This window comes from Crinia signifera, chromosome 11, assembly GCF_055691185.1.
Source record: "Crinia signifera chromosome 11, ASM5569118v1, whole genome shotgun sequence".
Classification (NCBI taxonomy): domain Eukaryota; kingdom Metazoa; phylum Chordata; class Amphibia; order Anura; family Myobatrachidae; genus Crinia; species Crinia signifera.
The window spans coordinates 88010279-88031050 of NC_139227.1; the positions used below are offsets into that span (position 1 = coordinate 88010279).

At 45.8% G+C, this 20772-nt stretch overlaps 1 protein-coding gene across 3 annotated transcripts in view; it reads right to left on the minus strand.

Annotated features, from left to right (window-relative positions):
* LSP1 (lymphocyte specific protein 1) overlaps positions 1–20772 on the minus strand; it is a 68955-nt gene that overhangs the window by 9447 nt on the left and 38736 nt on the right. For all 3 annotated transcript variants that reach the window (XM_083165598.1, XM_083165596.1, XM_083165597.1), the window contains 10 exons: positions 17016–17259; positions 15287–15384; positions 14243–14366; positions 13630–13689; positions 12774–12817; positions 10445–10526; positions 6686–6820; positions 5009–5107; positions 3644–3718; positions 791–875 (listed from right to left, as the gene is read on the minus strand). In XM_083165598.1, the coding sequence (XP_083021724.1) occupies positions 795–875; positions 3644–3718; positions 5009–5107; positions 6686–6820; positions 10445–10526; positions 12774–12817; positions 13630–13689; positions 14243–14366; positions 15287–15384; positions 17016–17259 (1042 nt within the window). In that variant the 3' untranslated portion in view covers positions 791–794. The remainder of the gene's footprint in view (positions 1–790; positions 876–3643; positions 3719–5008; positions 5108–6685; positions 6821–10444; positions 10527–12773; positions 12818–13629; positions 13690–14242; positions 14367–15286; positions 15385–17015; positions 17260–20772) is intronic.

Genomic DNA, 20772 nt, shown 5'->3' on the forward strand with positions numbered 1-20772 from the left:
GGTTTCAAAGAATTAATACTTTTCTCTCAGCTCTCTCTGGGCACTCAGGTAATGTATTGTGGGTTCTGCTAAGAATTCAGATGTTGGGAATCAGAACCAAAAAATGAGTTTGAAGGGGAGTGAAAGTTCACGTTTACCAAGGTTGAACACATCTAGTAAATGTGCAATTCTTACAGGAAAGGCCTGAGATAGAGGCTTTCTTAAGTAAATCTTTAAAATGGCTGCATTGAGAATATATTCCAGTCTTAATTAAAGTGTACTAGAGGCAGCTATTTTAAGGGATTGAACCAGAAGTCGTAAGAATGCAGTCCAACAATTCACTGGGAACAAGACATATCAAGGCTTCTTTCCTCAGTAAAATGATATGTATAAGGATGCAGCCATTTATCAGTCTGCAAAATGGCAGCTTCCGGTAACTTTTTCATTTCCTGATTACTGAGCTTAGAGGTAAAATGGTTTCAGCTTCTGCTAAATCATATGAATCATGTATGAAGCAGTGATAAGGGAGGATATGTGAGAAAGAGGAGGAGTGGCCCATGGCGGATTGTCATGGACCACTTCTCTGGCTCAATTCTACTCCCTTATCACTGCTTCCTACATCTACCCCATAGTGCTTTGATTCAAAATGTCAGCTGTTTAGATGAAGGTGATCTGTCTCCAGCCTGGATTGTAAAGACAATTAATTAGGTGGAACAAAAGAGCAAGTGACCATTACAAAGAGAAAATAAATGAAACATAAGGAAGAGGTACAGAAGGAAGGGAGTGACAAGCACCAGAGCTCTCTAATTACCTCATCAAGGATCCTCCATCAAGATCTTCTCATATTTTCCATGTCCAGTTGGAACAAACTTATATTTTTTATTAGGCGTTACACTCTGTGGGAGAGACAGGGTCAAAGGTCAATTTGGGAGTGATTGTTTTACTCTCCATGATGTATTATGTTGTATTAACCCAATTTTACATTTGTTACAAACCATTTATCTCTGTTTAAACACATGATTTGGCTTTCATTGTAAATGTAACAATTTGTGGAAAGCAAACTTACAATAAATGCAAATACTGTACGACAAACATACATCAGAATAATACAATTGTTAGTGGGTAAATACCTCTGGGTATATTCTTAAGAGATTAGGTTTGAACCATAAACCCAAAGTTATGAGGGCTAGGTGGCAGAGTAGGTTTGTCTGTTTTTGTTGTGTATCTTGTGTGAAGTTGCACCACACACACAGTCAGAAAATAAGCGCACGCAGGTATGGGGGATACATCATTTACAACCAAAATGGCGGCTCAAGGATGATAAATGGTATGGGACCTACACACGTAGAGACTTAGAAAATGCCCCCCACAGTACATCGCTCCGTGTAGGGACCATAGCGATAGTGATGCGTGGCCCTGTACGTTGCTATCGCCCGGCAATTAATATCCAGCATGCTGGATATTAATCTCACCGGAGAACACTGGTCCTGACAGGTCGCTCAGCAGCACATCGCTGCGTGCTGAGCAATCTTACTGAGCAAATCTCTATGGGCCAGATGCATAAAATGGAGAGTGATAAACAGCCAGCCAATCAGCTCCTGCCTGACATTTTTCAAACGCAGTCTGGGTCATGGCAGGTAGGAGCTGATTGGCTGGCTGTTTATCACTCTCCATTTTATCAATTTTGAAGCTTAGTGCATCTGGCCATATGTCTGTAGGCCCCTGTATAGACAATTAGGATGATAAGGGGCATTGACAAAAAGGATAAGAAGGCGTGTAGACAATGAGAGTGAGAAGGAATGTAGAAAAAGATTGTGATAAGGGGCATAGACAACATTACAGGCAAGTCTGGCCTGCACAGACCAGCATGTATGCTTATCTTTGACATTTAGGAGAGCGCAGATAACACATTGTACACACTGATTATGATGATGAGATATAGATGTGTCTTCATACAGTCCCGCCAAACATTCCTTCTCAGAGTGTCCTGACTGGGCTTGCTGTTTTTCACCAGAATGTGTGCCCACACACTAGAACGATTTTTTTTGCCGATTTCCGACCGATCGGACGATTTTTACCGCAAAATCATCCGGTCTCGATCGGATGCGTGTTCCCAGGAATCTTTTGCTAAATCTTCTAATCTTACATGCTGCATGAAAGATCAGAAGGTTTAGCCAAAGATCCATAGGAACACACACGGGATCTTGACATAAATCTTTGGTAAAGATGTGCGCTTGCCTGAAATCCTTTGTCCAGGATTTTGCACATATTAAGATCGCAGATCTTTCTAGTGTGTGGGCACCTTTAATTGCAATGTGATGCTGCAAAACTCTTTTACAAGACTGCGCTGATTCATTTGATATGCAAAGCTTGTGTACAACTGAGTTTGCAGTGCTGCTATGAAGCAAACTTGGCTTTTCATCACTTATCAAGTTCTACTGAGTTTTGTATACAGGTGATTCAGGTTGGCTCGCAGAGCACATTTGGTTTGCTAATGGACATAACCATATGCACTGTGGGTGGGGCAGATGTTACGGGTGAGATTTAATAGGATGAGATATTCAGAAAGTGAGAGATTTGGGAAGAAATCTCCAGTTTTTCTAAAGCGGCAATCATTTACACTACAAAATCAAATTGGTTTTGCAGTGTAAATGGTTGCTGCTTTAAAAAACCTGGAGATTTCTTACCAAATCTCTCACTTTTTGAATCTCTCATCCTATTAAATCTCACCCTACATGTCCAGAGAGAGTTAGATTTGGATGGGGTGTGTACTTCAAACTGATATCTATATTGCAGTGTAAAAATAAAGCATTATTTACCCTGCACAGAAACTAAAGTACTTCCCCAAATCTAACTCTCTCTCTGCACATGTTTCATCTGACCCACCGGCATTGCACACGGTTTTGTCCATAAGCAAACCAAATGATGGTGCCTCGCTCAGTGCGGCATGCCGGAAGTCTCACGACGCGGGGCATATTGGGGCTAAGGGGGTGATTCTAATTTAATCGATTTTTAGTGACTGCGTATGCGCATAGTAATTCATGCGCATGTGCAGCTGAGCGACCACGGCGAACAGATTATTCACCGGGCATACACACGCAACAGTGCGGGCGGGGGGCTTGGGGCGGTGGGCCGGGGTATTCGTCCATGGGAACGCCCAGCATTTCATGGGCGTTCCCATGAAAATGCTGGGCATTCTCATGGTAATTCCCCCATGACGTGGGTGCGGGCATCTGACACCGGCGGATGTCAGCGGCCTGCCCCCTTCCCGCTCAGGGCACTTGCAGATCTGAGACACCACAGAGTGTCTGAGCACACGTCTGTATTAATAGCTGATCTGGGAGGTGAATAAGATGTGGTTGGATTTAGCATAACTACTGTTTCCATGGAAGCAGCAGCTATGGTTCCATATGGAATGCTGCAGTAGGCTTCTGGTACAAGTAACCATCCTCTGTATGCTTGTGTAATCTGAGCATCATCTGCGACATCATCAGCCCACTCGCGAGGTTACGCAGACTGGCCACCACAGCTCAGTCACTAACTCAGATTTAACCCATTTAGTATAATTTGCTCACTTCTCAGTAAATGTTATGGTTCTCTCTGCCAATGACATGCCCAACATTGCCAGTGTGATGAGATCAGTATATCTCCATGGAAATGTTACCTTATTACTTTGTCCTGATTTGGGGCTCTGCTCCCACAAACCCTTCTTGCTCAGCACCTCACCCGGTTTCACCTCCTGGAAAACGAAACAGAAATTTGTGAGGGCAATATGTGGGTGTGGTTGGCAGCTTATGTTTAAGTGGGAAGTCCACCTGAGTCACCCTTTGTGTACCACTGCCATAGAGAGGCGTGGCCAAGTCACAAGGGGAGGTGTCTAAAACTAGACCTATCACGACGGAACATGGAATAACTCCCAACTATTCATGTAGTCAGGGCAATGTACTGGCTGGATGGGGCAGAGCTTCAAAGTTTCTCCCCACAAGCCAATGCAATGATACCCCTGCCCCAATGAATTTCCCTCAGTCACACATTATTCCCCACATCCCCACTTTTCACCTATTATGCCCTACATCCTCCCATGGCAGACAGAGGGGGGAATTCAATAGGACAATACTAGATTTGGAAATATCAGCTCACATCTATTCGATGCGTCCGTTTTCGATTGCTTGGGCGACATGCAGATTCGACTTTTTTTAAATGTCAAATCTGCATTTTCGAAAATGAGCGCTGGATTGTCGAATCCGTGTCCGTTTTCTAAAATATGCGACCATTTTCATCAATCCACGGTTGTTTCCGACAGACGGGAGATTGAATTCCGACTGTCGAAACAGACAATATTCCGACTGTCCGAAACTGTCCGTCTGTCGGATCAACATTGAATTGAACATTGAATACCCCCTAAATGCTTCTGTTACTGCGCATGAAACAGAAATACAATTGAAAGGATATTTTATGAAATGATTTATTGTATGTACTGTTCTACAGAGTCATCCGCTGATGTTTATGCATGAAGGAGCTGCATCAGTGTCTCCTTCCATTGGCAAGTCAAAAAAAGGAGCAAGTGGAGTGGCCTACACACAGGGAGATTCTAGTGAGGGGTCAGAGCAATGTAGATCACAGTGAGGTGTCAGCGATGTATGCTGAGTGATCTGTCAGGGCCAGTGTTCTCCTGTGGCCCCTACACACGGAGCAATATACGGGCATTTTCTAAGCAATCTAGTAAGATCGCTAAGAAAATGCCCTGAAATGACCCTGTGTATAGGCAGGCCCCTTTACTCCTTGTCAAAACTATGCTGCACTACAGTAGGGCAGGTATAATGTAAGAAGGGAGATTTAAGATGTAGATTTACAAAATCCACTTAGTAAATATACCCATAAGAGTTGGAAGGGGTGTATCCTATCCTAAGAGGGGATGACCACGAAGGACTAAACCAGGGGATATGCCTGCCAGCCCACCGTTACCTATCCCTCATCCCTTATATGCACTTACTGTACATAAGCTGCTGTTTTCCAATAGCTAACTTACTGTGACTAATTGAGGCACGGTATTGCCGTCTGGCTCCGATTTTCCTTTACCCCACTGGTTGATCATGTCTGACACACCAATGTTAATTCCCTCTGTGTCCTGTGTAACACATAATGAATATGTTGTACAAGCAGAATGTGTCATAGCAAATAACATAAACAGACAAATGTGAGATGTTATAATTCCTTACACAATACATGCCATAACCAGGGAGGCATGGGGGGAAATGTAATAGGATGAGAGAATCAGAAAGTGAGAGATTTGGGAAGAAATCTCCAGTTTCTTAAAGCGGCAATCATTTACACTTCAAAATCAAACTGGTTTTGCAGTGTAAATGATTGCCGCTTTAAGAAACTGGACATTTCTTACCAAATCTCTCACTTTCTGATTCTCTCATCCTATTACATTTCATCAATGATTCCTTTGTATCTGCATTATTTTTACCAGCATCGTCTTGCTATACAACATCATTAAACATGACGGTACTCTTTACCTAGAAGGGCGCCCGTCGTGGTGATCGCGGGTACATTTATGTCTGGCCGCGACGCGACCGACGCGATGCCCGCGATTTCCCATTGAAACCCATGTTAAACATGGAAATCGCGTCGCGGCCGGCCATAAATGTACCCGCGATGCCCGCGACGCGATGCTCCCGATTTCCCATAGGAATCAATGTTAAATGGCCCGACCGACGCGATTTTACTGTTAAATGCCTCAATGGACCCGATGTGGCCATAGGAATCAATGTTAAATGGGCTACAGAGCCCAAATAGGCACAATTAACCCTTACATGTCCCCCCAAATTTTTAACGCCACCCCACGATCCACGCCAACCCGAAGCGTGGCGAGCGCAGCGAGCCCGCGAGGGGCGGCGGTACGCGTCCTCCGACCTTTTCATGCCCTACTATCCACGTCGGCGTGGAGTTGAGAATAGAATAGTGTGGCGAGCGCAGCGAGCCACCGAGCCCGAAGCGTGGCTCGGCAGAGCAGACTCCCAATCACTGGCAATATGGTCGCCAGTGACCATATTTCCAGCGATTTCAGCCCCTATCGCCCCCGTGTGTACGCACCATAAGGGTTAAGTTTATGCAAAGCATAGGACCTAATTGCTCATAATGTAGAAAGAGCAGCCTGACACCCTGTATTAAAGTGTAGGGAGGAAAGGGGGAAGTAAAACCCAGATTACGCAATTCTCAAAACCACTTGATAGATGTCAGTTGAAATCCCCAGTCGTAGTAACCCTTTATAAACTTTAATACAAACATAGCAACAGTAACGTCCATTGCATGATATAATTAGCAATTTTATGATTTTTAAAAATAAATTCATTGTGATATATTTAGCTCTCTGTGCCAACGCTGCTGTGAGAGATCCTCAAAATATCCGCTAAAAATGCCAGCGCCGCTCACAGCGACTGTTCCTGTATAAATAAATACAAATACAGCCAAGCCAATTCATTTCTGTCTAGTTAAATATTGCACCCAAGAAAAGGACAGTCGCTGTGAGCTACGTTGGCATTTTTAGCGGATATTTTGAGGATCTCTCACAGCAAGATGGACACTCAAAGGGTTAATGTACAATTCATGCTCAAAGTGAAATATTTGATGTATAATATATGTGTGTAGGAGTGTATGTATGTGTGTGTAGGAGTGTGTGTGTAGGAGTGTGAGGTCCCACCTTGCACGTGGCTGGCTTGCTTGCCGTGCTCACGTCTCCTGCCTCCCACCGATTCTTCTTCGTCGACACTGCGTCATCAGGACTCAGCATCTCTAGAGAGGGTGTCCGCACCAAGCGACCTGTTTTAGATGATGTCTATATGAAATGTGGAGAAATAAACCATGTTTTATTCAGCATCCTAGCTTTGTGTGCCAACCATTGTGCCATCAGAGTAAACAATGAAAGTAACATGATAGCATAACGCCCATAATATACAAAGAATTGAGAAACTAATGATGGGAAGAGAAGATTGCAGATTTGTAGGGTCATTTCATCTACTGTTCCATTATAACAGCTATAGGTGCATACGCAGTGTCCTCCCTTGATGTATAGACATTTGCTCTCGGGTCCTTCCAGGGTTACTGGCTGGTGTGAAAGGTGCAGGGAAATGTCCCTGCTTCCCATGTTGCCTCTGCTAGTGCTGATTTGCTAGCAGGGCAACTTCCTGTTGTGGTGACGCTCACAGACATGTCCAGAGGCAGCATATAACGTGCAGGGAGACAGTGTGCATGTTCTGCAGCACCACAGACCCCAGAAGTGCATTTTAACCCCTGAAAGCCTGCAATGTGTGCCATGTCTTGGACGAATGGTGAGAGAGCTATTAATCATTAGAGGGGAAGATGCTTTCATATGCCTTTTAAATTGTTTTATACAAGTAAACAAAGGGGTACTTGTGTAATAACTAGGCGCCCGATGTTATGATCGGGTCGGAAAAATCGCATCGCATGCAACCAAATCGCATGCGATGGACGCGATTTTCCCATAGGATTCAATGTTAAATGGTCCTGTTTATATCCCAACTATCCAAGTGGGCATGGAGTTGATTTTAGATAGCGTGGCGAGTGCAGCAAGCCACCGAGCCCGAAGCGTGGCGAGCCCCGCGAGGGGACACGGAATACATTTTAATTAATCCGCGTTCGCTCGCCATGCTTCGGGCTCGGTGGCTCGCTGCGCTCGCCACACTATATACAATCAACTCTATGCCCACTTGGATAGTGGAGGTATGAACAGGACCATTTAACATTGAATCCTCTGGCAAATCGCGTCGATCGCATGCGATGTATGCCTTAAGTTAAGGCATACAATCAAATAATCGGGCGCCCAGATATAACACAAGTACCAACAAAGGCTGAAACACTACAAATGTTTTGTGTCTTAATTATTATTAATCAATAATCTAATGTGAGCCTAAAACAGGCCATTTTCAATGCTATTCTCATAGAAATGCAGGGTCATCCCGGGTTCAGTGTGAATGGGTCCCAACCTGGGAATGTCCGCGCTTGTCCCTGGAATTTAATTCCCGGGTTTGTCTCTGCATTTCTGGTGTGAAAGGGGTATCATGTGAGGATTGGACTGAGAGAACACAGAAATGCCTACACTCTTAAACCCCTTTCACACCAGCCTAAATTCCCGGGTTGGGTCCGGGAACAACCCGGGACTAGAGCTGGTGTGAAAGGTTCCAGGGACAAATTCCCGGGTAAAATTGCCGGCAATTCAACCCTGCTAGGAAGCCTCCAGGGTCCTTCCAGGGTTACTGGCTGGTGTGAAAGGTGCAGGGACATGTCCCTCCTCCCTTTACCACTCTCCCTAATTACTTAATCTTTGTGATCCTAAAACAGGCCATTTTCAATTATATTCTCATAGAAATGCAAGGTCATCCCGGGTTCAGTGTGAAAGGTGCCGACCCGGGTTGTCCCTGCTTCAAAAGCATGTATGAATGGGTCCCAACCCGGGAATGTCCCTGGAATTTAATTCCCAGGTTGGTCTCTGCATTTCTGGTGTGAAAGGAGGTATTATTGTATTTATTGCTAAAGGCCAACATACACTATGCGACTTCTCTGATACCCCATTCACACCAGCCTAAATTCCCGGGTTGAGTCCGGGAACAACCCGGTACTAGCGCTGGTGTGAAAGGTTCCCGGGACAAAATCCCGGGCAAATTTCAACCCGGCTAGGTACCAGGGTTGTTCCCGGGTTCAACCCGGGGACCTGGCTGGCGTGTCCTTGGTGTGCTGTCTGGACGGGAATCCACGCAGGCGGCGGACGCAAATGACGGGACAGCCGGTGGATGATGATGACGCAGTTCTCCGGCGGCAGTGAGGACGCCGGAGAGCTGCGTCATCTTCATCCGCAGCCTGTTCCGTCATTTGCGCCGCCGCCTGTGTGGATCCCTGGCCTGCACGGAGGACCAGCAACTGGGGTGAGTATTCTCCCCACCTCCGCCGCCATCCCGCCTCCTCCCCACCTCCTGCCGGCCTCCTTCCCGCCCCCTTCTCACACCAGAAAATGCAGGGACATTTCTGGTGTGAATGGGTCCAAACCCGGGAATGTCCCTGCTTGTCCCGGGAACTGAATTCCTGGGTTTGTCCCTGCATTTCTGGTGTGAATGGGGTATGAGGGGAGAAGTCACATCTGATGCCCATTGAGCCTCCCAGGACCGAATGGGATTCATGTGATGTATCGCATGCAATCCTGTTCCCCGCAACCGGGAAGGTGTCTGAGTCGGAGGTCGGAACGTGCCGCACGTCCATCCTCCGACTCCGGTCTGATGCGCATCTGACCACGCATCAGATCGGATGTCATACACATGTGGTTTGGGCCAATTTCACCCCATTTCTTGGCCCGATCCACTGGATTTGGGTAAAATCGGACCCAAATTCCATAGCGTATGGGGGCCTTAAGTTTGAGTTCAAATGGTTAAATAAAACTGACTGAGTTCCTATTTAAGTCACCTGCTCTTTAGGAAGACTCAAACAAGTAGTTGCAAGTGGGAGGAGCGCAGTATGTGGTGGGAATAATTTCCCCTGTACCATGATGGCCAATATCATGGTCATTTTGTGGATCTGCCGGCTTTTCTATTCTCCTGGTGTCAACACCCCAAAATATATGAGAGTAGAGAACTACGGCATATTGTACAGTTATGTGTAGCTGGATATCTCCTTTTAGCTACATGCCCAATTTTGTTTAGACACACCTATGGCGGCTCATACCTTTTGGCAGGAGGGGGGTTGCCGCTGGCCCTGATGCAGGCAACTCCCCCCCTGTTATCCCCACCGCTCCTCCTGGTCCCCACCACACACAGGTGCAGATTTCCCGGCACCTGTACTATGATGACAAGCACCAGGACTGGCGCATGGGCAGTACAAACCTCTCTTCGCAACAGCCCATAGAAGGGAAAGCCCGGTCCCCGCTCCTGTAGAATAGAGATGGCAGGCACCGGGACCGGCACGTGCGCAGTAGTGATGTACAGTAGGTACTGCGCATGCGCAATCCCTAGATTTTATGGGGTGCCAGTCGGCAGCCCATAGAGAGGCATCCCGGAGGGAAGGAACACCTCCCAGTGGGACTGCCTTGGTGACTGGCAGGTCGGACTTCCAATAGGAAGTCACTGCCAGTCACAGTGAAGCCAGTGCAGTCTCACAGACTGCATCTGGCTTCACTACAGTGGTGGATTTCACCTGGGGGGGAGGGGGGGGGGGGGAGACTGCAGTCCTGCAACCCATAGGTAAAAACCGCCAATGAGAACTACAACTTCTAGTCACAGGTCGATTTATATGCATTAAAACACATAGCAACTGCTTCTTCCAGTCTGTACGAAGCCTTTAATTGGGATCTCTACAAATCAGCTTTCACAGGCTTCTGCACTATACATAGCACTGATCTAATTGCATCCCTGAGCTGTGTGGACATTTTTAACCTAATATGCAATGACAGATGTACCTCTATAGCATGCGTGTACTGTTCCAGGCGGTCATCAATCTTGTGTATTGGGAGAGGCGGCTCACTTCTCTTTATACTGTTACTACATGTAAGAGAGCGGGAGATAAGCAAAACCTCAGAAATACAGGTAGATGGTATAGAAGCTAAAGGATCAGGTACGTGACACACAGTATGGAAACATTAGGGTGAACCCACATGTTGCCCTAAACATATGAAGGTAAAATAAGCCCCATGTTTTTATTTTGTTCCTTCCACTAAATTTCCTAGAAATATATTATAGAATCCTATGGGTATAAGCCTTATTATTAATATTATTATTATTGTACTAGTAGAAAGGACTGCCATATAGTCTGCTTTTCCAATGTAAAAATAGACATATAGGGACGGGTGTACTAATGGGCCCTACACATGTATCGACCCTGCTGAGCATTAGTATTGAATGCTCAGCACACACCGATGTGCCAGAGCTGTGTGCTGAGCGATCTGTCAGGGCCGGTGTTCTCCGGTGAGACCCGACCCTGGTGGTTAACTTGATTTATCCAGCGTGCTGGATATTAATCGCCGTGGCGATAGCGACGCGTGGGAACGTGCATCACTATCACTATGCCCCTACACATGGAGCGATGTATGGGGCATTTTCTGAGTGATGAAGTAACATCGCTCAGAAAATGACCTGACTGCTACATGTGTAGGCCCCATAAGACTTGGAGAGAGATTAAGGCCCTGATTCTGATTTGTTTGGTCCCCCGCACATTCGCATGGGGGACCAAAGCCCTGGGTGAACGGGCTCAGCAACTTGCATAATCGCCGAGCCGGGGCGTGCTGGACAGGTGTCACTCATGGGAACGCCCAGCATGAAAACGATGGGCGTTCCCAAGGGAATGTGGGCGTGTCGTTGTGTGCCGGTACATGACGTCAGTCACCCGCCCTATCGGAAGCCTGCAAATATAAGTCAGTCTCCATTGATTTATATTTGCAGGCCCTGGAGAAATCAATCGATGGTCGCCGGCCATCGAATGGTTTTTCTGGCTGCGGGCCTATGCAAGCGAATGTGTCTTTGTGATACAATCCCTCGCACGGTTGCGAGGGGATATGACTGCGGGGGTAGGCGGCGATTCGCCAGGGCGGTGCTACAACAGATCAGAATGAGGGCCTAAGTGTACAAAGATAAAGAGATCTATGTACTGAGCATAGGGGAGAGATAAAATACCAGTAAACCAGCTCCTAACTGCCATGTTCTGGTACAGGTGGTGTTTGAAAAATGACAGGAGCAGGTTGGTCGGTGCTTCGTATATGTGATACCCACGCGTATTGTGCGTATATAATGCTTGGTTATTGTATATTAGGTCTGCAGTGTCTAGGTCGACAGTTAAAAGGTCAACCACTATTGGTCAACAGTCAGAAGGTCGACTTGGACAAAGGATCGACACAATCAAAAGGTCGACCTGAGTTTTTCATGTTTTTTTTTGTCTATATCGACATGGACACTGAATAAGTATACGTTTCCCCTCGCCTGGCTCGTTGCGCACTATTATAATCTGACACTATGCCCACATCGATGGTAAAGTAAGAAATCATGGCAAACTCTTGCTGACCTTTTTCATGTCGGCCTTTTGGTTATGTCGACCTCTTTACCAAGGCGAAGCAGGAACTTACATCATCTGGATGAATTAATATCTAGTTCGCCAAAGCGGGAAGGTGACTCTCCCCATCTGGCCATAGCCGCCAGCCCCCAAACCACGCATCAGCTTAGGGCCGATGTGCTGTGTCTCACCTCAGCCAGCTCACTGGGCATGCGCAAGATCCTGCTTCTCACACGAGACTTCTTGTGCAGCCCGGAGCCGGTGGCCACCACAGCCAGGGATAGAACTGACCCTGCTGTGGTGTAAGGGCAAGGACACCTGCAGCTGTCGAAATTGATAGAGATAGGAGCGGGGGGAACCGCCCAGCTTTTCATGGGCTTGCTCACAACAATGGTGGGTGCGCCCATAGAACCGCTGGGCGTACCGCTGCGGACGCAGGTGTGTCGCTGCCTGCGCCCACTCAGTCGGGAAGGGTCCTGAATTTGTCGGGAAGGGTACGCTTGTAAAGTCAGTCCAGGCTGACTCTTCTTTAAGAACAGTGGAGAAATAATTCGATGGTGAGCAACCATCAAATGATTTCTCTATTGTTCAGCCGCATGCGAGCGGATGTGTATGCGAATGCATCTGTTCACATGCTAGGGAGTGGATTCGGCCAGCGGAGGGGGGGGGGGGGGGGGCGCAGCCTAGCGAACAGGTCTGAAGCAGGCTCATAGACCCCCAATTGGAATAATTAAAAAGATCCATACCTCTTCTCGATGGAACGATTCAGAACCTCTGCTCTCTCAGTTATCTAATAAGGAAAGGGAAAAGTTACTGAAATGTTATTTACAATAAAGAACATTTTTTAAATTCAATTCATAAAAAAAATAGTTTCATAAATTTAAGCTCAACATAGGTTAGCAGCATAAGCAGGAAGTAGATTTATATATAACTGCGGCCACAAACAATAACATGAAGGCCGGATTAAGCCTTCAGGGGGCCCTGGTCACTTTAGACAAGGGGGCCCCTCCCACTTGTCATTACAACTGCACAGGAGAAGATTACACTGTCAAAACACCGAGTATAGGCAGTATAAACTTGGTCAATGGGTAACTGCAGGGTGGTGGATTAATGTATATATATCACATCAAAAGCCTGTGGTTGTCCCTCTGTTCATTACTCTGTAGGAGACCTCACAGGCTCAGCGCTGCCTCTGATTGAAAAGCCTCCCATGACGAGGCTGCTGCTGTCCTCCATGGGCCTGAGAAGCATGTGATGAGCTCCATCAATCAGAGCTTAGCACAAGCTTCTCAGCCTATGACCTCTTGTGCAAAGTCTCATGGGTCAACTCCCAGTAATGCACTGCACATTTGTGCAGTTGGTGTGCCTTGTCTCCCGATGCTCAGCACCATTAATCATTGTCACATTGGCAGATAGGTGAAGCTGCAGCACTACCCCACTCCCATGCACAAAACATTTAGCTTTTTTTTAAAAAACACATGCTGACCCTAGATAGAGGGGGGCCCGAGGGGTACTGACCCCTCGGGCCCCCCTCTGTCTCACTGCATCACAGCCCACACACTCTGGCTGCCAGACCACATAGTAACTGCATAAAATGATCACCTTCATGCCTTCCTCTTCATCACAGCTAGCTGACTGTGACCTACCAGCGTCGGGAACTGTCTGCATCAGACAAGGAATAACATATTAGTGTTTATATCTGTTACACCATAGGATCTCAACCTCAGACCTTTAAGGCACCAAAACGTCCAAGTTTTAAGGATATTATCCATGCACAGATATCCCAGAAGACCTGGACTGTTCCTGTGCCTTAAGGGACGATTTTTGGCAAACCCTGTGTTATACCAATAATTTAATGACGCAAATTTCAAGGCTCTGTCTGATAGAATTCTAATGTATATAAAGTTGTTGGCCCACCATTTAGCACTGTCAGTTCACCTCATGGGATTTAATTTATAGTTCAATCCACTCCACGGCACTGAATTATGAGCTGTCGAACAGCCGTCTGCCAGGCCACTGGTAGGCAAGCTCAGTTAATATCCTATGTTCCAGATCTTTACCAGAGGTCGTACTCTAGGAGGTGTACTGACAGTGCTTATGATCTTCCAGTTTTTTCACTAGCAGCAACGTACTAGCTGTAAGACTTCTAGGAAAGGGGGCTGTGGCATGTGGGGTGCCCAGATGCCAGGTTCCTGACTTAGAGCTAGGGGGCTACCTGGGCTGTAGAAGGCTCAAATATCTCTTCTGATCTCCATCTGTCTTGGACCTGGATTTCATCCTCTTCTTCCTGAACTCTTGGACTTGACACTCTCATTTTCTCTTCATTATCATTGACCTCTCTACAGCGGAGAACATGGCAAAGAAGGATGCAAGATGTGAATGAGGGAAATACATTTATGCCCTGGGGCAGTGGTTCCCAAACTGTGTGCCGGGGCACCCTGGGGGGCCTCAAGACACTTGGGTTATCCAGGACCAATTCAAAAAATATATGGTCAATATAATAGGCAAAACCAGTGCTGGTGGCTTCCAATCAGAAAATATGTTGACAAACAAGCAAATCTTGTTCCTCACCACACAACTGAACCAAGGATAACATATAAACACAATGTACATAATTTAATATATTTGTTTTCTAAAATTCTTAACAAGAAGCCTTTGGCTTACGGGTGCCATATAAAAAAAATCTGATAGTGTAAGATAGCGGTTCCCAAACTTTTTTCACTTCCGTACCCCTTGATTTGGATTTTCAGTTAGGAGTAGCCCCTCCTCTCAATTTTAAATAGCCACAGTACTTGTGAGTGGAGTGGTAGTGAATGGTATGTGTATCCTGATACGTGTCCATATATGAAGAAGTAGTGTGCGTTCAGGAATTGAGGTCCCTCTGTGTCTGACCACTGGCTGTGTACTGACTCCAGGGTTCCCTCTAACACCTGTAGGATTAATGCCGCTGCTACCTCCACCCATGTCAGCATGGGGTAGATGATCGCTGATGTCTGTGGGCAGCACGGTAGCTACCAGTGGATTGCTGGTTGGGCAAAAGCTGATGCCACTGCAGACAGAACTGGAGGTGGCACAACATGGTTAATCTCCACAACAACAGAAGACCTCTTCCTCTTCTACTGCCATTATGAATATAATTTTTAATTTCCCCCAAACGATCTGCAGTGTACTCCCAGGGGTACACATACCCCAGGTTGGGAACCACTGATCTAAGGATAAAAATGTTGTAGAAGAACATTGCGCAGGCCATGAACGTTACCTTGCTTCCCACTGGTTCGCAGAGATGGATAATGTCTCCAATGTGCAGGGTTCATAACTGCCGCCATCATGGGTGGAGGAATCTGCCTCATCGTTCACCTGTTAAGAACACAATTATAAATATGAAATTCTCAAAGATGTTTGGCAGAGTTACATCCAAGAATAGGAAAAAACTAAACATATCTATTTCTTCTAACAGACATCAAGGCGTCATTAGGCTTACCCTGCTTGTAGGTGAGCGCATAAACAGGTTCTATGGCCCTGATTCGCTGATTTTTGCAGCCCCAGAAGACTAAATACAAAACTCTGTGAATCCTGGGTTACATGGGGCCAAACGATGTGATGTTGTCTGAAATGACCACCAAATTCCTTGATATTGGTCCAAGACTTTGAGATGTTGGTTCTAGAAGAACACTGCCTTTCTGTGGTCTGCCTCTGCCACTAATTCTAAAGCTGTCCACAAGCTGCCATTGGAACATGGCCACTATAGGCATGCGTGTGTGCTGTCAACATTTCATCTGCATTAATAAGCCACATTAAGATCACCATTGGTCTCGCAATTTGGTCTGAGAGTATGATAATATGATCCTTGCTATTCACATATGTGGACAATGATGGAGCCCAGCAGTAGGATCACTGCATGTGTGGACAGCATTAAGGGTTCTGCCTCTGGGCTGACTAAACTCCAGAGGCCAGGCCAAGTGTTTGGTCCCATTTCTTTAAATGTAAACGTACATGTTGGAATGTAAAATGACATGGCTGTCATAATAATATTAGTTTGGGATTCTGTGGGGTAAATTTACTAAGCTGGGAGTTCTAATGTAGATGGTATGTTGCTATTAGCATTCAATCAGATTAAGGGGGGTATTCAATATGGGATTCCATCTGTAGAAATGTCAGACAGTCAGAATCCCGGGACATTTTAATTTGATCCGACAGTTACACCACAGTCCGAATTCAATGTTCCAACTGTCAAGTGTTAGAAAGTCCGTGGATCACGGATTGTCGAAAATGGACGTGGACTCAACAATCCATGTCTGCTTCCGGCAAAAAAGATCAGATTTAGGAAAAAAAAAAAAAGATTCAGATCTAACACCCTTCAATGCTGTTGCTAACGGCATAGAGTGCTGGTATTTCCCTTGTCGTAAAATATCGCCACAGATTGAATACCCCCCTATATCTATTATCTGCTAGAAGGTGCTAAATAAATAATAAGAAGAATCTGCTTGGTTGCTATGGGCCACAATAGAACTCCCATCTTAGTAAATATACACCTGTACCCAGGGGTTAAAGTGAGGGGGAATGAGGTGGAACTGAGTTCCACCACCTCTAATGGTGAGGTGGAACATTTTAACCTCCACGTTGGCCCTGCACAGTAATTCTCATAGGAAAGCATTCTAGTTTGCAGGGGGATGCCAAAATCCTCTATCACTGCCCCTGTCTCTGCCTAATGGGGGGAGGGGGTGTAATTAAGTGGCATAGAGAAATGAGTTCCCCCACCTCTGCATGACCACTTTATGCCCTGTACCTCTTACTTAATGTATTTTATACACCACTTAGTTTTCTCTTTTGGCATTAAACTTTTCTTGTAGACTTGACATCTTGTCCTGTACCCTTTGTGTTCCTTTGGATTAAGCTTGTTGTAATAAATTTGATTTAATACATCACTTCGGGGATGAATGTAATCGATGATACAGCTGGTCTTCCTAAACTGACATTAAAAGGAATACCTCTGCTGCTTCATAGCGAGATGTTCCTTCATCTTCCTCCTCTTCTGCTTTTGGCTCTGTATCTCTTCCGTTCTCCAGTGTGACTCCAGCCCCACTCTGTGCTTCTTCCGACGCTCTGAAATCCTCTGTTTCCTCTGTAGCCTGAGCTGCTCCTCGTTGTCTCCTTTGCTCCAATCTCTGAGACCAGTCGCTAAATCCCTCATCTTCTTCAGTCTCCCAAGGTCCAGCTGGCTTCAACCCCACACTGAAAATCAGAACAGTGCAATAACATGATATTACACATAAATCACTACTCGCCCCCTCCTGTAACTTGGATACACAATATCAGTACTAGTAGTTTTGACTCACTGCCTTTAGAGTGATTTATTATCTTTTTATAAAGGTTCAGTTTTACCAGCGAGCTATCAAAAACACAAAGACAAATTCAGCTATTGTTTATAGGCAAAACCCTGCGATCGAGCAAGAAAGACTTGGCTTTACCTGCGGACGATAGTGCCGCACACAACCACACATCGCCATCGCAGCAGGGTATACACTAGATCTAGTCAGATCACTTAGAAACGGGTAATCGCTGTGTGTGTGCCCCATTAGTGTGGCCACAGTGATCCAGATACTCCTGACCATTGTCAGTTATCAGCTTATCACATATGGGCCCTTATTCTGATCGGTGCGGCCGGATCCGAATATGCGGCCAGGACCGTGCGTGCGAAACCCCGCCTTCCATACGGATCGCCAACTCCGTCCGTACGCGGTAAGAAGCTGGCCGAACGGACCGCACGTGTATTTTTCATGGAATACGCCTCCTCCATCTCAGGGAACCTCCCCCATCATTCGATGGTCGCAGACCATCGAATGCAGGACCGAGTGGTCCACCAGCTCCCGCAACCTCAGAGCACACGGACATTTTTCCGTGCAAAAGTAGGGATCTGGGCGGGCAGCTGACATCCGGCGATGTCATATGTCCGCCCCCTACACGTGCGTCACGGCGCATTACCATACGTACGCCCAGCGTTTGCATGGGAACGCCCATGAAACGCGGGGCGTATGCATATGGTAATGAGCCCAAATAGCCCTTCACGCCCCTCTCCACCCCCTGTTCGGAGTGTTCACATTTCATGCGGGATTTGGCCGTACGCCTCGCTCGCACATGCGCAGAGACGCCTCTGCACATGCGCAGACACAAAACATCGGCGGCACGAACGCACGCGGATATTACCGCACCAACCAGAATAAGGGCCATGGTTCCGGATTACCCAATCCCATTTTTATGTTCTGTATTTATTTATTTTTTGAGGGGGGGGGGGGGGGGGGGGGGTTTCCTGGGCTCTATGGGGTGAGAATCTGGAACTGAGTCTGAGCATTGAGCAACCAGAACTTTCCAACCTGCTCTCACAAACCTTGATAAATTGAAAACAGATCTTGCAGCTGGTGTGTTGACTTTTAAACTAAAAATGAAGTAATTTCACTAGTGACTAATAACTAGAGACAGGATTATATGCAACAAAAAAAGCTTCAAATATGCATGCAAATATGCATGAAAAATACTTAAAATATGCATGAAAAGTGTTAAAATATGCTTCAGTAATTAATAAAAAAAAGACATTTTTTACTTATTTATTTAAAAATCAGCATACAATTAGTTGCAAATGAACCTCAAAAATAGGCCCACAGCATCTGCAGATGTCAGTATGCTGGCTGCTACAGCATACTGCAGCGTCCAAAGCTCTTGTTCCATCAACTGCACGGACCCTCATCTACAGCGCCGATGGATCAAATGTCAGCATAGCGTGTGAGGGCGGCGCTGTGGAAGGCTTCCTCCCTGCGCCGCATACTCACTGTGACACAGCATTTTCTCCACGCCGCGTGATGTCACAACCTTTCTGCCAACCTCCTCTGCTGCAGAAGTCTGTCTCTTGGTGTAAAGTCCCAGGCCAGGGGCAGGCAAAGGTTCAGGAGCTTCGTAATGGCATCCGCCCCGACTGACTTTTATCAACATGGATTGGCAGCCTAGAGCAGTGTCATACATAGTGTACATCCAAGGTTCCCCACTCTGCGCACATATTGCCCCGGCCTGCACACTCTACCACTACCTGGCCAGCAGCAGCAGGGCAAAGCAGTGCTGTGACTCGTGGGTGGGAAGAGGACGGGGCCTAAAATATGCACCATCACTAGATTTTAGGTAAAATATGCAATAACCAGTGAGAATGGGAAAAATATGCAAATGCATATGCAAATATGCAAATGCATATAATCCTGTCTCTACTAATAACTATTACCAAATATTTCTTAACATTATCTAAGAATGAAATCTTTCAAAGTGTAAGTAGTTTTTTATTTATTAACAAAGGGTATATATATACATATAGGTTACATTTAACATACTCATAGCAAATTGATCAACAAGCTATACTACTACTAGATTTTCCGTATATGTCCCGCCATGGGGGAACCCATATCCAGACATTTTTTTACTGAGATTTTGCAGTATGTCAATTAAGTTAACCATATTTGCAGTGGCAGTATAAGGGGGGACCAATCACGAACCACAACCTATTGATTGCATCGTGGGATTGGTTCTCCCACTCAAACCACACCTTCCTGCAGATTATATGTGGATGACCGGCGGATGGGATGCCAGCCGTCAAAATTCCCGATGACGGCATCCCGATGGAGGGAATTCCAACAGGGGTTGACAGGCAGAAGGTCGACACATGGAAAAAGGTCGACATGTATTCGGTTGACATGGTGAAAAGGTTTTTATGGAAAATGTCGACGTGAGTTTTCATGGTTTTATTTTTTTTTTTCGACATAGGTCGACATGGACACCGCATTAGTGTACTGTGTCCCCTCGCATGGCTCGTTGCGCTCGGCACGCTATTTTATTCTCCCTCTATGTCCACTGGGATGGTAAAGTATTAAAAAAGGAATCAGGAAAAGCTCATGTTGACCATTTGCTTGTGTTGACCTCTTGATCATATCGACCTTTTTCACGTGTCAACATATTACCTGTCGACCAATAGTGGTTAAAATATTGACGGCCTAGACATGTCAACCTAATAACCTCATACCAAGTGTTATCACTGAAAATTAAACGTATTTTCAAAATTGATACAGTTCCTGTTATTCTGTTTACTCAACGACATTTTCTCTATCTGTCCTTATTCTGTGGGTTTTATAAATTGATATTTATTTCACTTGACCACCACATTTCCCGGAAAATTATTTTAAAAAGTTGCCAACTGTCTGTTTTGTACTTATGTATTGTGTGATGAAACAGCTTCCTATGTGGAGGAAATGGACGGCTACTTCCCCCATTGTTTGATGCGGAATATACTATATCAAAGTCTGTGCGTGAGTGAGGGGGACAAATTCTAAATGATTATGGGGGTGATTCAGGTCATACTTGCCTACTTTTGAAAACTAGTTTCAGGGGGATTATAGTTGGCAGCAGAATTTTGCACAGCGCCCCACTAAGGGCGTGGTGGGCGTGTTTAGTTCCATTTATGGAGAGATTGTGAAAAGAGATTGTGAACGTGGCACTTAGACGCGTGGGTGTGTACTGCTACATCTGAGAGGAATCTTTTAAAATGACTTATATCCAAATGTAGATGAGCCCCAGAGCAGTTAGTAAGAGCTACTATACTTGGAAAGTGCTGGGAAATGGTGCTGATGATTCAATGTAAATGTATCTGTCTCTCATTCCTTTTTTTCACCAAAAATGTAACAGTGTAATGTGGGCTAGGTGAAATGAGGGAGA